The 19323-nt window shown below is 44.9% G+C and overlaps 2 protein-coding genes across 3 annotated transcripts in view; one reads left to right on the top strand and one right to left on the bottom strand.

Annotated features, from left to right (window-relative positions):
* Positions 1 to 1777: 1777 nt before the first annotated feature.
* Positions 1778 to 10152, top strand: TNFRSF25 (TNF receptor superfamily member 25). 2 transcript variants are annotated; one of them, XM_083375845.1, is made up of 10 exons: positions 1778 to 1910; positions 5139 to 5218; positions 5450 to 5609; positions 6893 to 6976; positions 7242 to 7397; positions 7816 to 7924; positions 8031 to 8087; positions 8198 to 8238; positions 8986 to 9117; positions 9785 to 10152. In XM_083375845.1, the coding sequence occupies exons 2-10, from the start codon at positions 5207 to 5209 to the stop codon at positions 10135 to 10137; spliced, it is 1104 nt and encodes a 367-aa protein (XP_083231971.1). In that variant the 5' UTR covers positions 1778 to 1910; positions 5139 to 5206; the 3' UTR covers positions 10138 to 10152. The 2 variants fall into 2 exon arrangements, with proteins under 2 accessions (XP_083231971.1, XP_083231972.1); XM_083375846.1 differs by lacking the exon at positions 1778 to 1910 and adding an exon at positions 3371 to 3449.
* Positions 10153 to 12382: 2230 nt separating this feature from the next.
* The window catches only part of ESPN (espin), a gene marked incomplete at both ends in the record, with an annotated part of 24299 nt that continues 17358 nt past the window's right edge, over positions 12383 to 19323 (bottom strand). The window contains 2 exons of the mRNA XM_083375835.1: positions 12383 to 12530; positions 13755 to 13834. Of these exons, the coding sequence (XP_083231961.1) occupies positions 12383 to 12530; positions 13755 to 13834 (228 nt within the window). The remainder of the gene's footprint in view (positions 12531 to 13754; positions 13835 to 19323) is intronic.

The following is a 19323-nucleotide window of genomic DNA, read 5'->3' as shown; positions in this document are numbered from 1 at the left end:
CCTTGTTTGATTCCAGGGCTGACGGCTTCCGTGGACGAAAAACTAAATTGGGGCCCCGCTCGGACAGTGGAGCAAAGCCCACCCCCAAATATATCGGCCACACAACGTAACTCCAAAGTGATGCATTTTCCCCCAGCAAAAACCCCTTTTTAATTCTGCATCTGTTGTGTTTTGCGTTGGCTTTTAACACTGCCTATTTATTAAGCTTGTATTCTCGCAGCCCCCACCAGCCCCATTTTTCAATGGGGCAGGAGAAAGGGGGGGGGTTACTAGTTCAGTTCCTTTCCTACCAGGACGTGCCGTGGCTTTCGTGGCTGCCTTCCCTAGAGGTGCAGTGGGGAGGGGGTCCTGATTCTGCACCCCCCCCTTTTTTATTTTGCATATGTGGTTGCTTGGCGTAATTGGTCCCCCATTAAAGGCCGATTAAATCTTAAGATTTTTTTTCTCTCCTGAGATGTAATTGCGTGTGGGAGGGAATGGGGGTTTGGCCAAGACAGCAAACCATCATTGCTTACTGAGTTAGGGTGGAAAATCCAGTCTGCAGTGCCTTGCTTGACAAACCAGGATAGGGATACAAACCACAGTCAACTGAGTTTTCCCTGAGGAGGCGCATATTCAAAGGACGCCTGTTTCCTTTGGAGGGACTCACTGCCAAAGTTGTCACTCAGCTTACAACTCTTCATTTAGTGACCGAGGTTAACGACAGCACTGAAAAAAGTGACCATTTTTCACACTTAACGACTGTCGCAGCATCCCCCACAATCGCGTGGTCAAAATTCCCACGCTTGGCAACTTGCTCATATTTACGACGGTCGCAGCGTCCTGGGGTTACGTGATCCCCCTTTTGCGACCTCCTGACAAGGCCAATGGGGAAGCAGGGGCTGACTCACTTAATGGCCGTGCCAAAAAAAATATAAATCATAAAATTGGGTATGACGTGACAACTCAGAAGCAGGGAAATTCTTCTGCCAGTTGTGCTCGTAACTTGAGGACTGCCTGTATCAGATGGTTAAAAAGCGTCTGATGCCAATCCAGTGCTCCTTTAACCACAGTTATCTGGGTTCACCGTGCCGCCTGCCACCTTTTTCTACAAAGGAGGGGGAAACCCCCCAAACTCTGTGCGTCAGTCACAGCTTCCCTCGCTCATAATTTCCAATTTGTCTTTTGTTCCGCGTTCGAATCCATTTGCATAAAAGGTGGCTTTTTTTCCCCCCTCTGTATTTTTTTTTCTTTTTTTGAGAGAAAAAAAACTTGCACTTAAGTAAAGTTCAACGAATCACATTAACCAGCCCCCCCAAAAAACAAATCCGGCACGTTTTATCTTCCTCTAACCTTTTAACCATCTTCCTCTGAACCTCTAAAAGTGGCTGAATATTTCTGCCCAAGTTCAAAAAATGAAAAAGGAATGAACTTTTTTTTCAACCTCAACCGCCCCTTTTTTTTTTTTTATCCCCCCCCCCCTCTCTCTTTCCCCAACTTTTTCCAAAGTTTCCCACTGGATCGACCAAACTGAAAAAGAGAGCTGAGCTTTATAATTTATTTTTTTTCTTTTTAAAAGAAATTGCATTTCCTTCCTGCCGCAGGGACTTAAAACGTTTGCCTGTGTGCGTTGGTGTTCGCTTTCCTTCTCTTCAAAGACATCTGGGTGACACGGCTTGGGGGGGCGGGAGGGAGGGGTGGTTTCCTGAGTCTTTGGGGGGGGCTGAATTTGATGAGGTCTCTTTAATTAAAACGATGCGCAGTGGGTGTCTTCGTGCATCAGCTGCTGCGGTAAGTACCAGCGCTTACTAACACAATCGGGCATCCGATTTTGCAAAACTTCATTTTTGCAGAGGGAAAAAACTGCCAGGTTAATTCTCAGCTAGACACGGTTCATTAAGCTGCGACTCTGCTGAGCTTCGTTCAGAAAGGTTAGTGGTATTTTCTCTGACTTCTTGCTTTGATTCTTACAAGGGGCTTCTGGTTTTCTGCCTCGTTGTAACAGGAGATTGAGAACAGGGCTGTCAGTGATGGGTTGAGCTCCTTCCCTTTTGTCAAGCTGACTGAATTTAATTGGGGGGTTGGTGCTGTCTCCTCCTTCAAAAAAAAACCTCAAAAGGAACCTTTTAAAAAAAAAACTCTTTAATTTTTTTTAAAAAAACTTAAAAAAACTTTAACAACTTTTTAAAAAAAACTTTCAAAAGCTTTTAAAAAGTCCTCAAGAACTTCTAAAGTCTTGAAAAACATTTTACAAATCTTTAAAAAGCTTTAAACTTAAAAAAACACTTAAAAATCTTTTTAAAACATTTTTTAAAAAACAACCTTAGCAATCTTTTGAAATCTCTCACAAATCTCTTAAAAAGATTATCAGACCAACTTTCGGATTGAAATAGAAGCATTAAAAAACCCAACTCTGGGTTTTTAATCCTAAATGTTTTTAAACAAATTAAAAGTCTTCAGGAAACTTGAAATCTGTCAAATATCTCAAAGCCAATTTTCAGGTTGAAATAGGGCTGTTACAACAATTCTGGAGGTTTGGGGATGTGTTTTTTAAAACACCATTGATTTTTTTTTTAAGCTTGGGAGAATTTTGGTACTTTTAATAAATTCACAGAGACTGATGTTTAAAGGACAGTACCTTTACTGAAAAACTTGGGGTTTGGGCAAAGGAAGCAGATGGGTCTTGCAAAATGGGAACAGGACAGAGAAATTGGATGTTGAATTTCAGGCTCTGGGGCTAATTCTGTACAATTGTTCCCAGAGATTCCTAGAAAACCTGAAATTATTCTCCACTGCTGTCTGTGATCTGGGCAACATTTTTCTTTTACAGGGTTGTGTCAAGGCTTAAACTGATGAAAAATTCCAGCTTTTCAGCTGAGTTTTGAAGGAAAACCTAAAATATGATCCTGTTAATTCACTGGACAAGCTTTGCGTCCAAAATAAGATAGCAGAATTTTTTTTTAATTTCAGAGTTTAGGGTGGCTTTAGCGTCTGCCAGCTGTTCAAAAGAAACTTTCCTGGGGACTAAAAGAATGAATGAAATTAAAACACAGATTAGCAAATCCCACTGCAAGTCAGCTCTGAAATTGATGTTTAATATTAAGCAGATTAAAGAATATTTGGCCACTAGTTGCAAATTGTTACAAAAGCATCTTCCTTTTTAAAATTAGAATCCAGAGTCTCTACAGGTAGTCCTCAAATTACAACAATTCATTTAGTGACCATATGAAGTTACAACATCACTGAAAAAATGACTTAGGACTGTTTTTCACATTTATGACCATCACAGCATCCCACTTTTAACAACTGTGGCAAGAGAGGTCGTAAAACGTGGCAAAACTCCCTTAACAGTTGTCTGGCTTAGCAATGGAATGTTTGAGCTTCATTGACAATCATAAATCGAGGATTACTTAAGGAGAGACGTCACCCCCTACCACATTTCAATCCTGGCCAAGATGCTAGTCCTCATGGTGGGTTATTTTGCTGTTTTTGCACTTGAATACCCTTAAAATGTTTGCTTTGCAGAATGAGATAGACCTGGAATGTCCTACATTTTAAGGCCATTAGTGTAAAAAACAAGACTGGGTCCCATGCACGTGTGCAATTTGCCCTCTCCTCCTTTCTGAGCAGGAAAGGGTTAAACCGGGGAGGAGACCATATTTCGGGAAAGGAAATAAGATTTAATCTGGAGCTGACTGTACACCGATAAGGATCTCCTAGGGGAGGGCCCACGCTGTGGGGTAATCTATTTTGGAAATAGGATGTGAGCTTTGATACCCAAGTAGGGTGAATATCTGTAGCACGTGTTGCTCAAAATGGTGGGTGGGGCAGGAATGAAAAAAAAAATAGGGGTGGGGGCAGCATTGTCACATAGAGGACACCCTTTATGCCTTTAAAAATTGCATCCCTCTCTTGACTTCTCGGTATAATTTTAGAAAATCAGGTTTGTACTCCCAAAGGCATAGCACTAAAGGAAAGGTGATGGGGAGGGAAGAGGGGGTGGGAAGAACAGCAAATCTGGATATTCACCGTTAATAGCCTCTTTCTGAGCGACTCAACTAAGAAGCCACTCCAAATTTTCCTGGAGAGAGCTCGTCATTTTGTATTTTGTGTCTGGTTTTCATACTACTGCATCTTTAAAAACACAAAGTTCATTCCGGCAGGTGTTAAAAAACGGATATGAACCAAGGGCAAAAGTTAAACCAGTATAAAACCAAAAGGAAACAGTGAACTGGGCAATTCGTCTTGTGGCGAGAGGGCCTGCAAGCAAATTTAATCAATGACTAAAAGAGTAAAAATCAACTATGGTCTAAATAAACCTCCATTCTGAAGGTTTGAATCGTCACGGTGTGCTTTGGCTTCTTAACCATAGTTAGCTTCATCCAGTGGTGGAATCAAGCCAGGCCACTTGGCAACCCATTGTAGCAATAAACCACGATGGAGAATTTCCGACGCTGAATCCAGTGCCAGGAAAAGTTCACTTCTCACAACCGCTCAGCAGACCAACATCTATTTATCTTCATCTCCGTGGCATTTATTGAAATGATAAAGCAAAAGAAAATTGTCCTTCTTTCCCCAGGTTAGCGGTTATGACAAAAGAACGGGTAGCAGTTTGGGCAGAGAATTCAGAATTTCCCCCTGGAATTAGAGATGAGGGGTGGATTCTGAGAATTTTAAAAAATAAATAAACAGAATTTCCAACCTCAGAAGAAGAAGAAAAAAAACCTCCCGGAGGAGAATATTCATCCCTGGCTAGAATTTTATACAAGCCATTGAATTAGATAAAAAGATAGATAGATAGATAGATAGATAGATAGATAGATAGATAGATAGATAGATAGATAGATAGATAGATAGATAGATAGATAGATAGATAGATGATAGATAGATAGATAGATAGATAGATAATAGATAATAGATAGATAGATAGATAATAGATAAATAGATAGATAATAGATAGATAGATAGATAGATAGATAGATAGATAGATAGATAATAGATAGATAGATAGATAGATAGATAGATAGATAGATAGATGATAGTCCTTGCTCAGTTTCTTCACTGCTGCTGTGACTGAGGACGGTCGCTAAATGAACCGCTGCAAGTCGAGTGTTTGTCTCAGGGTCCTTATTCGTTTCGTTTTGGCTTTTCTTCTCCAGGAGAGTCTCGGTAAAAGACGTTTGGGAAGGACAAACCCGTGTGAAGGTGCACGATTTTGGGGGGACACATGGATAAGGAGGCAAGTACGAGCCAGGTTTGTTCATGGGAAACAGAGGCGGTCCTCGGCTTACGACCATAGCACGATTAACAACCACGACACCAACTTCGCAACTGCAGCGATTCACATGACGTCTGTCTCTGTACTTTTCCCGTCTCCTGGAATCTGAGGGTTCGAAGGAACCCTGAAGGTCATCTAGTCCAACCCCTGAAGCCAAGGCAGCACTTCTCATCTCCTCTGCTTTTCTTTTAGATCTTTCTGGTGACTTTGTTGATCTTCTCTGCTGGATCGCAAGTCCTGGGTGGCGTGAAGGATAAGGAAGCCAGGAAGATATTCCGAGAAGTGGAAGGGCAGGCTTTCAGGAGGAAAAAAAACCCCAGATCGCTCGGATCAGAAAATCACAGCAACCCTGGTAAGTCACGTGATTTTTTTTCCCCTCATTAAAAAAAACAGGGTTGGACTAGATGATCTCTTAGTTCTGTTTGAACAAGAGTCCATGAAAATGAATGTCAGGTAAGTGTGGGAGGCTCTGAGTTCTAGTCCTTCCTTATCTATCAAAGCCGGCTGGATGACTTTGGGCCAGTTCCTCTCTTCCTCTCAGCCCAACCCACCCTGCAGGGTTGTTGTTATGGAGAAAATAGGAAAAGAAAGGTACGTCGCATACCTTCACTACCTTCAGTTATTTGTAACAATGAAACTGGGATAAAAATGATAGTCTTAGGGTTGGGAAAATGGACATGGCCAACAAACTCGGAGCGCCTGGGCGTGGTTAGGAGGGCACTGACCTCTCTAGGCTGCCCCATCTACGTTTCCTGGTAAAATACACGGGAAAATTCCACTAGCCTAGATGATGCTGATGGATAGATAGATAGATAGATAGATAGATAGATAGATAGATAGATAGATAATAGATAGATAATAGATAGATAGATAGATGATAGATAGATAGATAGATAATAGATAGATAGATAGATAGATAGATAGATAGATAGATAGATAGATAATAGATAGATAGATAGATAGATAGATAGATAGATAGATAGATAATAGATAGATAATAGATAGATAATAGATAGATAGATAGATAGATGATAGATAGATAGATAGATAATAGATAGATAGATAGATAGATAGATAATAGATAGATAGATAGATGATAGATAGATAGATAGATAGATAGATAATAGATAGATAATAGATAGATAGATAGATGATAGATAGATAGATAGATAGATAATAGATAGATAGATAGATAGATAGATAGATAGATGATAGATAGATAGATAGATAGATAGATAGATAGATAGATAGATAGATAGATAAGGGAGGGAGGGAGAAAAAGAAAGAAAAGGAAGGAAAGAAGGAAGAGAAAAAAGAAGGAGGGAGGGAGGAAAGAAGAAAAGAATGGGGGAAAGGAAAGAAGAAGGAGGGAGGAAGGAAGGAAGAGGAACAAAGGAAGGGAAGGAGGGACGGAGGGTGGGAAGGATGGAAAGAGGGAAGAAGGAAAAGAAAGAAAAAAAAGGAAAGAAGGGATGAAAGGCAGAAAGGAAAGGAAAGAAGGGAGGGAGGGAGGGAGGAAGGAAGATGGACAGGGCAAATTTGGGGCTTTTTGATGGACCCATTACTCATACTGCAACTGTTCCAGAGAAAAAGCATCTTTCGTGCCCGCTGCTTCTTTACCTTTGATGCTCGCAGGGCCCTCCTGGAGCTTGCCGACCTCCTGTCCCAAAGGCACGCACCGCCGCATGGACAGCTGCTCAAAGTGCAAAAGGTGCACAGGTGAGAGCAGAGATGGGAGCTGGGGGGAGGGGGGAGAAGACTGGCGGGAAGGAGAGAACGGCCAGTTTGACACTCGGACTTTTGCGCCCGTCCGAAGCGCAAAAAAAAATGTTGCGCAGGCCATCTAACCCGATGCAAGGCAGAGGAGGATTCTGGGAAACCTGCTCCAAGGTCCGCCTCCCTCCGCCCAAAACAATGCCGCCCACTCCCCGCAGTTATTAGGAGGTGTCGACGTTTTGCCCATCGAAAACGCTTCATTTTGCAGACGACAATACAATTTTGGTGCAGGAATGCAGAGGCAACCAGGACACGGTGTGTGGTTGCGCGGCGGGCTATTTCAGCGACGAGGGCCTTCCCCACATCTTAAACTGCAGGAAATGCACGAACTGCACCTCTCTGCACAAGAAGACGGTGCAGGCCTGTAAGTCAATCTGGACGGCGTTAATTTTTTTAAAAATTCTAATCCGCCGCTTCGGATGCAAGAGGCGGGGACACCACTGCGGAACGATTATAAGTGTAGGAAGTCCTCGACCTACGACCGCATTTGAGCCCCAGTTGAACGAGACAGTTGTTCCGTGATTTTTGCTCCACTTTACGACCTTTCTGGCTACAGCTGTTAAGCGAATCGCTGCAGTTCTTTTAGTTTGCCAGACGACTGCTAAGGGAGACTTGCCCTGTTTTGTGACCTTTCTCTCTGGACAAGAGCAGTCTACCTGAGCACAGAATGGTGCTCGGCGGGAGCCTGGAAAGCTCACCAATTATTCCTGGGGTGGAGCGGCTTGGAAAAAGGCTAGAAATTAGGCCGAACGCTTTCCTAAGCGGAACCTTTTCTCTTTAAGGCCGCCAAGACAAGGACACCGAGTGCAAATTCTGCCTTTCTGGCTTCTGCGAGGATGAAAAGACCTGCGTGCCGTGTGAAACAGAAGCCACTTCCCCGGCCAATTTGGGGTGCGGTGGGGCGGGGGAGGAAGTGGGGTACCCCAAGCTCAGAATAATGTATTTATTTATTTATGAATAATCTATTCGTTTATGAATAATTGTTTATTTTATTTAGAGAACGAGCAGTGTTTGCCTCCACGATGGCTCTTGGTAGGATCAGCTCGACTCCCAGGTAAATGGACAGACCCCACAATCTCCCCCAATCCGCCCTCAGCCCCCTCCCCTTTATCCTGTTGAAAAGCAACGGTGCATTCCCTAAATGTTCATTTTCTCTCCTGGCAGGATCGCCAAAGAGGAGCAGTGCAACGTGACGTGTAAAATCGGTACGGCCTCGCGGTGATTATTTCGTTTTCCTATTGATGGCGTGCCGAATTGCCAACGGACGGTTGATGGAATTGGAGATGGGAAGCGAGCTGAGATTCAGGGCTTGGGGGAGGCTAAACAGATAGGGTTGGGATGGGACACCACTAGGAGATCCCAGAGAAGAAGGTAAGACTGTGAAGCCGAAAAACACCTCCAACCGTTAATTAAGATTTTTACTGTATTTTAGTGTAGATTAGATTTTCGTTTTATTTTAGTTCAGATTTTTATTTTATTTTAGCTTAGATTTTTACTTTATTTTAGATATTTTATTTCATCTAATTTCCGACTTTTAGATATTTATTTTAGATTTTTACTTGATTTTATTTTACTTTAGATTTTTCTTTTAGACTTCGGTTTTCTTTTAGATATTTATTTTCATTTTAGATTCTATTTTATGTTAGATTTTATTTTATTTCACTTTAGTTATGTTATTTTAGATCTTGCTTTGGATTTTTAATCTCCATTTTATTTTAGATTTTAATTGCGCTGTACTGCATTGCACTGCATTTTGAAGCTCGCTCTAAGGGCTTGCAAGCAAGCCAGACAAACCCATGAAGTCTGCATAATCAAACTGATATTTAAGTTTTCTCCCTTTATGCAGAGGAGCCAATTCATCGTGCAGCACGGATTGGCTGATCCATTGCTGCTGGAAAATCTGACACAGGGGTTTCGATTTTTGCTTCATTTTCCTTTTGTTTCGGTCACAGCTGTAGGTGCCTGTGGGTGCATTTTCCTTCTGGCGGGGGCCCTAATTCTCTATTTTAAGAAGAAAAAAATGACTCCTCCTCAGGAAAAGCCTGTCCCTGCTCCGAATATCTACATTGGCAACCCCCATTTTGGTAATGTTTTTTTTTTTTAATTGTCATGCTGCTGTTTGTTCGGTACAGGTAGCGAGCCCAAACTTTCCCTTATTTTAGTTTAGATTTGATTTGATTTTACTTTATTTGAGATTTTATTATAAGCAAGACAGTCGTTAGGTGAGTTCTGCCCCATTTTACGATCTGTCTTGCCACGGTTGTTACGTGAATTACTGCAAGTGTTAAGGAAGCCAAGCAATTCTGGCTTCCTCCCTCGACTTTGTTTGTCCGAAGGTCGCAAAAGGGGATCACGTGACCCCAGGATGCTGCGACCGTCATAAATGAGTCGGTTGCCATGCATCCAAATTTTAATCACCTGACCGTGGAGCTGCTGCAAACGGTCGTAAGTGTGAAAAACGGTCCTGAGCTTCTTTTTTCGATGCTGTTGTAAATGATCGTTAAACAAAAGGTTGTAAGCCCAGGACTATCTGTTCTGCACTGCTCTTGTGAATGCAACACTCCTAACTTTGCTAGCAGAGATCAAACGGTACGCCTGGCTTGTTCCCACTCCACAGCTCACCCTGCCTCCATCGTCCTTCTGCCAGCACGATGGGATTGGTAATGCAACCTAACCGAAGGGACTCAGATTGGAGATGTTAGACTGCCCAGTTCCGTAAGCCGTTGGCATTGATTCCTCGTTGTTTTCCAGGCACTCCGGTCGCGTCCCTTCCTGAGACAGTCATGCTGGTGGGCAAGGCCCCTCCACTTTCCTGCTCACTGCAACAAGGCCGGAAGCTGTACACCGTGATCAACGCCGTGCCCGTCCGCCGGTGGAAGGAGTTTGTGAGGGGCCTGGGCCTGCAGGACGGTGAAATCGAGCTGGTGGAACTGGAGCACTCTCAGTTCCGCGAGCAGCAGTACGAGATGTTAAAACGCTGGTGTCAGCAGCGGGGCGCCTCGTTGGAGGCCATTTTGGACACTCTGGAGGCCATGCAGTTGGGCGGCTGCGCCCAGGAACTGAGGGAGAAACTGCAGACAGAGCATTTGTGGGTCAACCCATGACACTGATGGGGATGGGGACTGTCCTCGTACGGGGAGGTAACGTCTCGGTTGAGTCGGTGTACGAGTGGCAGAGTGGAAAGACTCGCATGGCCACGACCATCTTCATGTAGCCAACGCGCTACGGTCTCCGCACCACAGCCAACTCACGGTGGAATAACTCACTGCAGCCAATTTGGCGCAGGACTCACCGTGGGACAATTCTACGCAGGATAACTCAATGCAATAAATGTTACCCACCACTGTTTCTTCAACATTATTTTCGTGGAACTAGGCAAAATGGAAATGATGTCGAAGGAACAGTGGCGGATAAGGTTTATCGCGCTGTGTTCTCCTGCGTAGAGTTTCTCCTACGGTGAGTTGGCTGTAGTGAGGTGTCCTAGACCCACAAGCGTAGTGTTAGATTGTTGCTGACGTATGATTCCAGCCTGGAAATGCTCAGCACTGAACTCCAATGGACGGTACCCAGTTGCTTGAACCCTCCGCCTCGTTCACAACCCGTTCATCTCGTACACAACCGTCAACCTCGTTCATAACTTGCTAGTCCATCTTCTGTGCAAAAGATATCCCATGGATCTCCTTGCGGAGGCAAAGCACAAGCACACAGCGTGTGACTCATTACGTAAATCGGCAGAGCCATCAAAATCATTCTGCCTAACACCGGACGACTCACAACCTTTTTGGGAAAGCCAATAATCTTGTTTTGTCTAAAAATAAGGCCAGCATTGCTTTTTGGACAGATCGGTCCGATATAACGCTACTCTACTTGAGGTATTACTTGAATTTTATTACGTTATTTCTGTTTGGAACGCCAGAATTCAAGTAGTCCTCAATTTAAAAACATGGTAATTGTAGTCATTGATCTCCTCGCCACAACCCGACTGGCTCACATTCAAAAAGCAAACACGCCTACCTCACAGGGCTGTCGTGACGAGGCTAGGAGACTTGCTCGCTCTGGAGGGTTCAGGCACAGCAACAGGTACAGTAGACATTGTATGTCACTTTTAAATAAACTTTTAATCTGTCCTTCAGGGGGAACAAGGCAACGGTATTCTGGAAAGCAGTTTTTCTTACTGTGACACTGAAGTGCTTCGCTAAGAGTGCCCCACTTTCCTTGCCTAGTTGTGGGGGGGGGCACAAATCTTTGCCTGCCTGGATTTTTTTTCACAATGAAGAGTTTGCAGGAAGAATGATAAATTAAGGCAGGCTGTTGAATTCAGCGAAGCCCCTGCTTTGCGTGCAAGCAAATCTTGTCTCAGAGGCTGATGTTTCCAGGAAAACAGCTTTACATACAAGTAATCCTCGACTTACGACTACAATTGAGCCCAAAATTTATGTTGCTAAGTGAGATGGTTCTTAAGTGAATTTTGCCCCATTTTTTTTAGTTGCCAAGCCCCTGAATTTTGATCATGTGATCATGAGGATGTTGCAACGGTGATAAGTGTGAAAAATGGTCAAAAGTCACTTTTTTTCAGTGCAGTTGTCATACGAAGGGTCACTAAACAGACAGTTGTAAGTCAAGGACAACCTGTAGCGACCTCTCCAGAATTGGCCAATCGGTGTTCAGCAATGCCAGCTATCGAAAATTCAGGCCCTTCGCAAATTTATCTCTTTTTTTTTTCAGAATTTGCTCTAAGATGGGGAGCAGACCAGATGTCGGTTTAAAATTAAATCCCACCCTTTGCAGTTGGACGGTGAAAGTCACCTGTATTGGAGGGACAAGGGCCAGCCCTTGAACAAAGGAATTTAGGAAATTGAGTGATCCAGAGGGAGAGATCCCGAAAGGATCCGACTTTGGGTTGACGGAAATTTAGCAAAACGAGGGATCTCAAGGGAGAGATCCCGGAAGGATCTGAATTTGGGTTGAATGAACGGAAATTTAGCAAAGTGGATGATTGAGAGAAGGAGATCCCGGAAGGATCTGAATTTGGGTTGAATGAACGGAAATTTAGCATAAACCCGTGATTGAGAGGGACAGATCCTGACAGGATCTAGGTTTGGGTTGAGCGAAAGGACATCTAACAAAATGAGCAAATGAGAGGGACAGATCCCGGAAGGATCTGGGTTTGGGTTGAACGAGTGGATATTTTAACAAAATGAGCAAATGAGACAGAGAGATTCTGGGCAGATCTGGGTAGCGAGTGCAGAAGATCTGGAGACTGCAAACCAGGAGCCACGAATCTCTGCTTCTCCTGCAGCCCCCGGGCTCTGGATTCAAAACAGGTGTCCTCAAAAGCGCGGAGAACTGTTAATACTTTGCCATGTCTCCCTTTTTGAGGATGAGCTGCCTTTGCCACGGGGTCAGTTTGTTCTCGTCAAAGCCCAGAGTCTTTAGTCTTTCCGCTTGCACCTTCTCCTTCTCCTCCTCCATCCGTCTCACTTTTTCTTCCTCTCGTCTGTCGGAAAAGAAACGAGAGGCTGGAAAGGCTGGCCACACACCCAGCGCCCCCCCCAACCCCTTGGTTTTATTTTTATTTATAATTACATATTTATAGGCAGATAGTCCTTGACTTACAAGGGTTTGTTTAGCGACCGTTCAAAGACGCAACAGCACTGGAAAAAGCGACTTAAGGTTGCTTTTCGCACTTATTACCGCCGCAGCCTTAACGCGGTCAGGTGATCAAAATTCAGAGGCTTGGCAACTGGCTCATATTTACGACGGTCGCGGTGTCCTGGGGTCCCATGATCCCCTTTTGTGACCATCTGACGAAGTCAATGGGGAAGCCGGTTTCACTTAACAACCGTGTTACTAAAAACTGTAGTGATTCATTTAACAACGGTAGCAAGAAAGGGAATAAAATTGGGCAGAATTCAGTTAATAAATGTCTCAACAGAATGTTTGGGCTCAGTCGTGGTCATAACTCAAGGACTATCTCTTTCTATATAAATATATTTACAAATATAATACGTAATTAAGTTTTTATGGCACTCATCTCCCCTGCAAGGTGACTCTGGCCTCGTATATCTTCTTCCCCTCCTTGGTTGTCTGTGATTCACATTCTCCAAATCAGAGACGTGTTGCGACCCTCGATCCTCCCTTCCTGTGGATCCATGTCCTACCCAGCCCGTGGCTGTGCCTGATGGGTCCAGGGACTCAGACGTGTGCAGAGAAAGCCGGGGTACAAATGAAAATAATTTAACTGCGCCGTCAAGACTCACCGTTTTTGCAACCTGAGAAAGAAAGAAAGAAAGAAAGAAAGAAAGAAAGAAAGAAAGAAAGAAAGAAAGAAAAGAAACCACAACAGACAAGCTAGCCTCAAAAAGTAGAAGTGTGTTGCCGTTTCACACCCTGCAGGGCACACTGACAGGTCGATGCTATTGCAAAATGTGGGATCCACAATTACAGAGAACGCGTTTCTCTTATCATCCGTTTAGGAAGAAGCACCAAATACTGATGATGTTACTTAGTTGGGTCATGAAATGTCTGCAAGAAATCCACTAAGCTCAGAGAGCACCCAGGATCTCCTCCTCCTCCTCTACTCTATAAACCCCTTCTAGCACTGATGACGTCCCCTAGTTGGGTCATGGAACGTCTGCCAGAAAACAGCCAAGCTCAGAGAGCACCAGGGACCCCGCGGTTCCACCCTGAGCGACAAGTCTTCCCTTCTGCTGATCCTTACCTTTCCTCTTCCATCTTTTTCCGGAACATATCCCTTCTCCAAGCCGGCATGCCAGCCAGGCGGGCCTCCTCTTCCCTTTCCTGTAAGACAAGGCGAAGAAAGGAAGGAGAATCGAGACCTGCCAAGGACGGAGGTGTTCAGGAAAGGGAGGGGTAGAGCGAGAAAGCAAGATGGGTGTGATCTTGCCGGAAATATGCAAGACCCCTTCATTAAATAAGAAGGGATGGAATATTTTTTAAGCCCAGAGCAAATGATAACAATTGGAGCTGATTCCGACAGACACCTCCCTGCTCTGCTGAAGTATAAGGGGTTGAAATTCAGGACAATTAGGCCTGTTCCCTTATTATAACCAATCATAATAAAATACAACTATTCGCTTAGTGACTATTACAACAGCATTGGAGAAGGTGACTCAAAACCAAACCTCTTCCTTCTGACTTTTGCAGCCTCCCAGCGGTCAAAATTCAGGAACTTGTCAACAGGCCTTTATTTACGACCGTTTCAGCACCCCGGGGGTCACGCTGATCAAAATCAACAACTGGCGGTGATTCCCTTAACCAGCTTGGCAAAGAAGGCCGTAAAATGGGGCAGGATTCCCTTAACAAGTGTCTCCTTTAGAAGCAGAAATGTTGGGCTCAAGTTGAGGTCGTAAGTCAAAGACTATTCTGTAGTGGGTTTAGCTGGCAAAGAAGCACGTGTGTTTTATGTTTGTTTCTTACCCACAGGTGGAAATGGCCTTGGGAGACAGGAGGAAGAGACTCAGACTAGACAATAATCAGATAAGAGGCAGCCGAGACCAGAGAAGGAAAAGGGGCGTGGGAAGCATCTCAGATGGGACCGTCCCTAGGAGATAGGTACTTGCAATCTGAGGTAGTCCAGGTAGGAAGCAAACCCAGGACTACAATTTCTATCTTACTGTAAGGTTACTTTAACGGAAGCACATTTACCACCCACAGCTCTCTTTCTCCCTGGAGTATTTCCATTGTTCATCATCAACAAGGACTGTTTATTGAAGCACGAGGAACTGGGGTCTAGAACTGACGGCCCTTTCCTCTTCCCTCCTCATCTGTTTTTCTTTTTGTAGCTTCCTGATTGTAAACCTGCAATTTACTTTAGATCAAGGGCGGGGGGGAAATGTCAAAAGGAAATACTGTACTTTATTACAATAGGACGGAAAACTCAGTATGTGCGGTAGTAATGCTGTATAAAATCGTGCTGAATTAGCAAATACCAAACTATCGTACGAAGAGAAATTCAGATTTCCTGCAAGACTCTGGTCAAACATTTTCATCAATAAATCAAACAATACATCAAACAATACATCAGAACACATAGCCATGTTTTTTGTGTGTTTCTCTTAAAAGAGGCCACACAAAAGGTCCTAAAATCATATTTATCCATGAGCTGGGGAATTCTCAGAGTTGAATTCCAGACTTCTTAAACTTGCCAGCATTGTAAAACGTTGTTTTAAAGCAAATTGGACTTCCCTTTCAATTTTAAAAAAACCAAAACTTCAAATGTTGGGTAGCTTTAAAACTTTGTTGGGCAACAATCCAATTCAATGGTAAATTAAATTAAAATTCCCACTGGATGTAAAGCTAACAATTTCACCGAGGTTCAAGGTTAGACACATGCAATAAGGTATGTTTTTTTTAAAAAAATTCATTCACTTTCTATCCTTAAATAAAAAAGATCTTTAAAATGTTGAGAAACAGTGCCACTAAAATTCGCCAGTATTGTTTCAGCCTGTTTTGAAAATCACTGTCAAAAATTAATTATTTGGATTCTTTTTTTATGCAGCGTCTGGCTTTTCAGTTGTTGAATGGAGGCTAGGATAAAGTTTTTTTAAAGTCTAAACAAACCCAGAAAATAGAAATGAGAACATCCTGATACATTTTAGTTCCTTTCTCTCTCTCTCTCTGCAATGACAAAAGATGCCCAATTCTTTACACACAACAACAGATTTTATTTCTTCAGACAAACCTGGGGGGGGGAAACAAGCAACTTTCCATCAAAATGAAGCGAGCTCCCCAATTTAATTGAGGTTGTTGCCCCAACTTTTAGTAGTAAGTGATGAGAACAAGAACAAAACAATGAGCATAATAACACACTACAAAGCAACCATCACACCTCTGCCAGGATAGATCACGCCAACTAATCACACTGAAGGGCAAAAAGTTGTTAATTTGTCTTTTTGCATTCAAATTGTCCCAAAGTAAATTGTTTTAGGATCCTAGCACCCTTTTCTGGGGGGGGGGGAATTGATGAATTCATTATGGGAAGTATAATCAGTATCTCTGAAATTAATTATATTTGCAGATCATCAACTCTAGGTCCGCTCCATTCGATGCAAAATCACTTGGTAGAGACTACGGTGACATTGCATGTAGCACTTCGTCATGCTAACAACACGGATGTCATTTGGTGTCACGATGCACAAAGTTTTGCTTTCCTACCCTGTGGATGTTTGTCTATATACACTCTAAGGAGTATAAAGTAATTGCAATGTCTTGAATCTGCACAACACGCTAAGCTACAATAGGCACTCCTTTGTTGGGGACTGGGTGTGTTGCATATCTGGCATAAAAAGAAAATAAGGCAGATACGGGGCCTGCTCTGCTCCTAAACGCCCTCCCCATCTGGCTGTGCCTTTATCTGCATCAAACTTTCTTGATCCCCAAACTGTGCACCCTATAATTGACTATGTGTCCTTGTACAGTACAACTTCTATTACTTTTTTTCTTCTACTCAAAAGTTGGGTAGCAAAGTGGATTAGTTTTTCCCCCCCACTTGCACAGAGGTCCCCCACGAGTTCTGCCTGGATGTGTAGCTGTCGTGGACCCTTTGTAAGCAAAGAGCACATCACAAAGGTGAATAGTGTGTTCAGACAGGGCTGTAACTCTATATATGCCTCGGAACTGTAGCAACGTTCCTCGACCTCGGAATCAGGGGCAGCAGCTCTTGACGGAACTCAGCGGTGATCCATTCATTTGGTCTACCAAGAGTCCTAGCTAGGAGCACCTCGCCATCTTATCAATGTTATTTGAGAGGGTAATCAATGTCACCTTCTGGATTGGTGAAAGACCGGTTGTAGATTGAACAGATCCGTGTTTAAGAAGCTATCTTCTGCAAGGGTCTTCTCCAACTACCCGGGAAGCTGGACCCTCAGATGTCAAACATCTCAGCCTCCTTCTCTTTCCAAAACGAGAAGCTACGGTCTATATAGCGGCAAATGTCATCGTTGCTAAATTCTCCGAGTTCTGAAACGAGCTGGATCGAGTTCTTCCTACTCTTTAGAGTTGGGACAACAGCTAGTTCGTCTTCAACGGATATGGGCTCTTGCGTGCTACTGATCAAAGACAGAGAGGATTCCTGGTGGGACAGAATAGGGGTAGAATGTAGGGTTCCGGCCGGGACATCCACGCTGGGTGTGGTCCCGTGGTCCACCACAAGATTGTCTCTGAAGATCCTCTGCTTGAGGTCCTCAAAGCCATCCAGCCAATCCCGCTTCCCGGTCTCCACTTCCTCCATCACCACTTGGTGAAAGTGGCGGATGAGGTCCCAGCTGTGGCTGCCCAGATGGTCAAACATCTCGTAGCAGAGCAGGTGGCGAAACTTGCGCTCCTCGCGGCTCATGTCCATCTCCAGCAGCTGGAAGTAACCTAGCATGAAGAGGTCCAGGGTGAGACTATTGTAGTCCACTGGGGAGCCATCGACGTGCGGCAAAAAATGTTCGGGCCAGTAGAAAATGTCAATATGGCTCAGGCGACGGATTTGCCTGGTGGGAACCTGGCTGATGATACTTCTCCAGTGGGTGAGCAGCTTGCCCACCACTTGACGCTGCTTCATGAAGTACAAGAGCTGGTGGTCCTCGCTGGGTTTTGGCCCCGTGACTGTCAACACAGGCCTGTTGTACGCTTGGTGGTCTTCCTCCAAATTGGGAGCTGGCATTTCCACCCTCCTCCTTGGCCGAACCTGCCTGCCTGAATCGGTGAAGGTCCACCTCTTCCAGTGCTCCAGGAAAAGGTAGACAATCCGCTCCTTTCGCAGGTCGATGTAGTCTTGGATGCAACTCAGCTCCGTCTGCACCGGGAGGCTCCTGGTCATGTGGTCTGGGCTGAACATGGTTTCTGCAAAAGAGTCTCCTCTGGAGAACGGGCTGGGTCCCTCCTGGTATAGAAGGGGTACGTGCGACAGCTGAAGGGGGGGTTCCAGACCACTGACAGAGGCCTCCTCGTCTTCCAGGAGAGTGAACGGCTGAAGGTCCATGATGTAGTCTTCTTCCAAAATGGGCTCGCGGCCAAGAGTGAACTGGGTTGTTCCCACCGGCAGGGAGCGCTTCCTTCTGTACACCCGGTTGGTGGCTTCGCTGATCAGCTGCGCCTGCAGGTGGAGCTCATAGTTGGCCTTCAGATTCTTCACCGACACCCCCCACTGCACGATCTCCTTCTCCACCTCCTCCCTGCTGCAGCTGAAGGACTGAGAACGGCCTATGTGGCTCGGGCCATCTTTGAACGCGGGCGCTGCCGAAGGGAGCGCCCGGGCATCCTCGCTCTGCTGAGCCAAGGCTTCGGAGGTGACCATTTCAGCCAGACTGGTGGCTTTGCCGCCCAGGGTAGCCAGTAGGATGGACATGCTTTTCAAGAGAATGGAGATCTTGTTGCACCAGCCAGGGAGCTCGTCCGCCCGGCCCTGCATGCACCTGGGGTTGACGGTGAAGTGTTCCTTCGCTAAGGCGGCCGAGACAGGCAGCAGCTGCTGCAGTTCCTGTTCCAGCTGTTCCAGTTCGGTCTCGACTTTTTGCACCTTGTGCACAACTTGAAGGTTCTGGATCTGCTTCTCGATACAAAGGATGTCGTCTTCGGTCATCAGTTCCCCGAAAGGTCCCAAAATGGCGTTGTGGGCATGGGAGTACCGCCAGGCTTCCTGGGGGTAGCAGTTCCCAGATCGTAGCTAGGCAAGAGAAAAATAAAACAGAAGCCAGAGGGCAAGGAGGTCCCTCAGGACGGGCCACTACATCGTCGTCCGCGTTCTGCACACCCTTCACCTTATATGTTACTTCGTGGTGTAATGAGAACGGAGCGGTTGGCTAAAAACTCCGCGTGGTAAGACAAGCCTGCCAGGAGCGGGTGGGCGGAAAACGGGAGGGCCGTATCGGGAGAGAAAGACCGATACTTTTCTGCTCGTGTGAGAGGCACGCAAGAGAATTGTGCAAGGACACCACGGCATGAATGTGCTAATGGCAGGTGTCGCGAGAAGCATTCAGACGTTACACCATGAAGCGGTCATGTAAGGCATTTAATTCCTGCAGTATCCGGCAGCGAAGGTGTCAAAAGGAGCTTTTTATTGTTTAGACGGACAGATTGGATCGGTAATCTGGTGGGAAAGTTTCTTGAATCGCCGGGATTCCGTGGTGGACTTTTTCGCCACAACAAGCGTGCAGAGAGCTGGTCCTCGCTTGGCCCATATTGCAGGTTAAATGAGCTTCAGAGTTGGCCACATACCAGGTCAATTCACACAGCCATGCAGAGGGCACGCTGGAACGCCACATGCGCCGCAAGCGAACTAG

The sequence above is a fragment of the Vipera ursinii genome (assembly GCF_947247035.1).
Source record: "Vipera ursinii genome assembly, chromosome: 17".
NCBI classification, from domain to species: domain Eukaryota; kingdom Metazoa; phylum Chordata; class Lepidosauria; order Squamata; family Viperidae; genus Vipera; species Vipera ursinii.
This window is presented reverse-complemented; position numbering and strand designations above follow the sequence as displayed.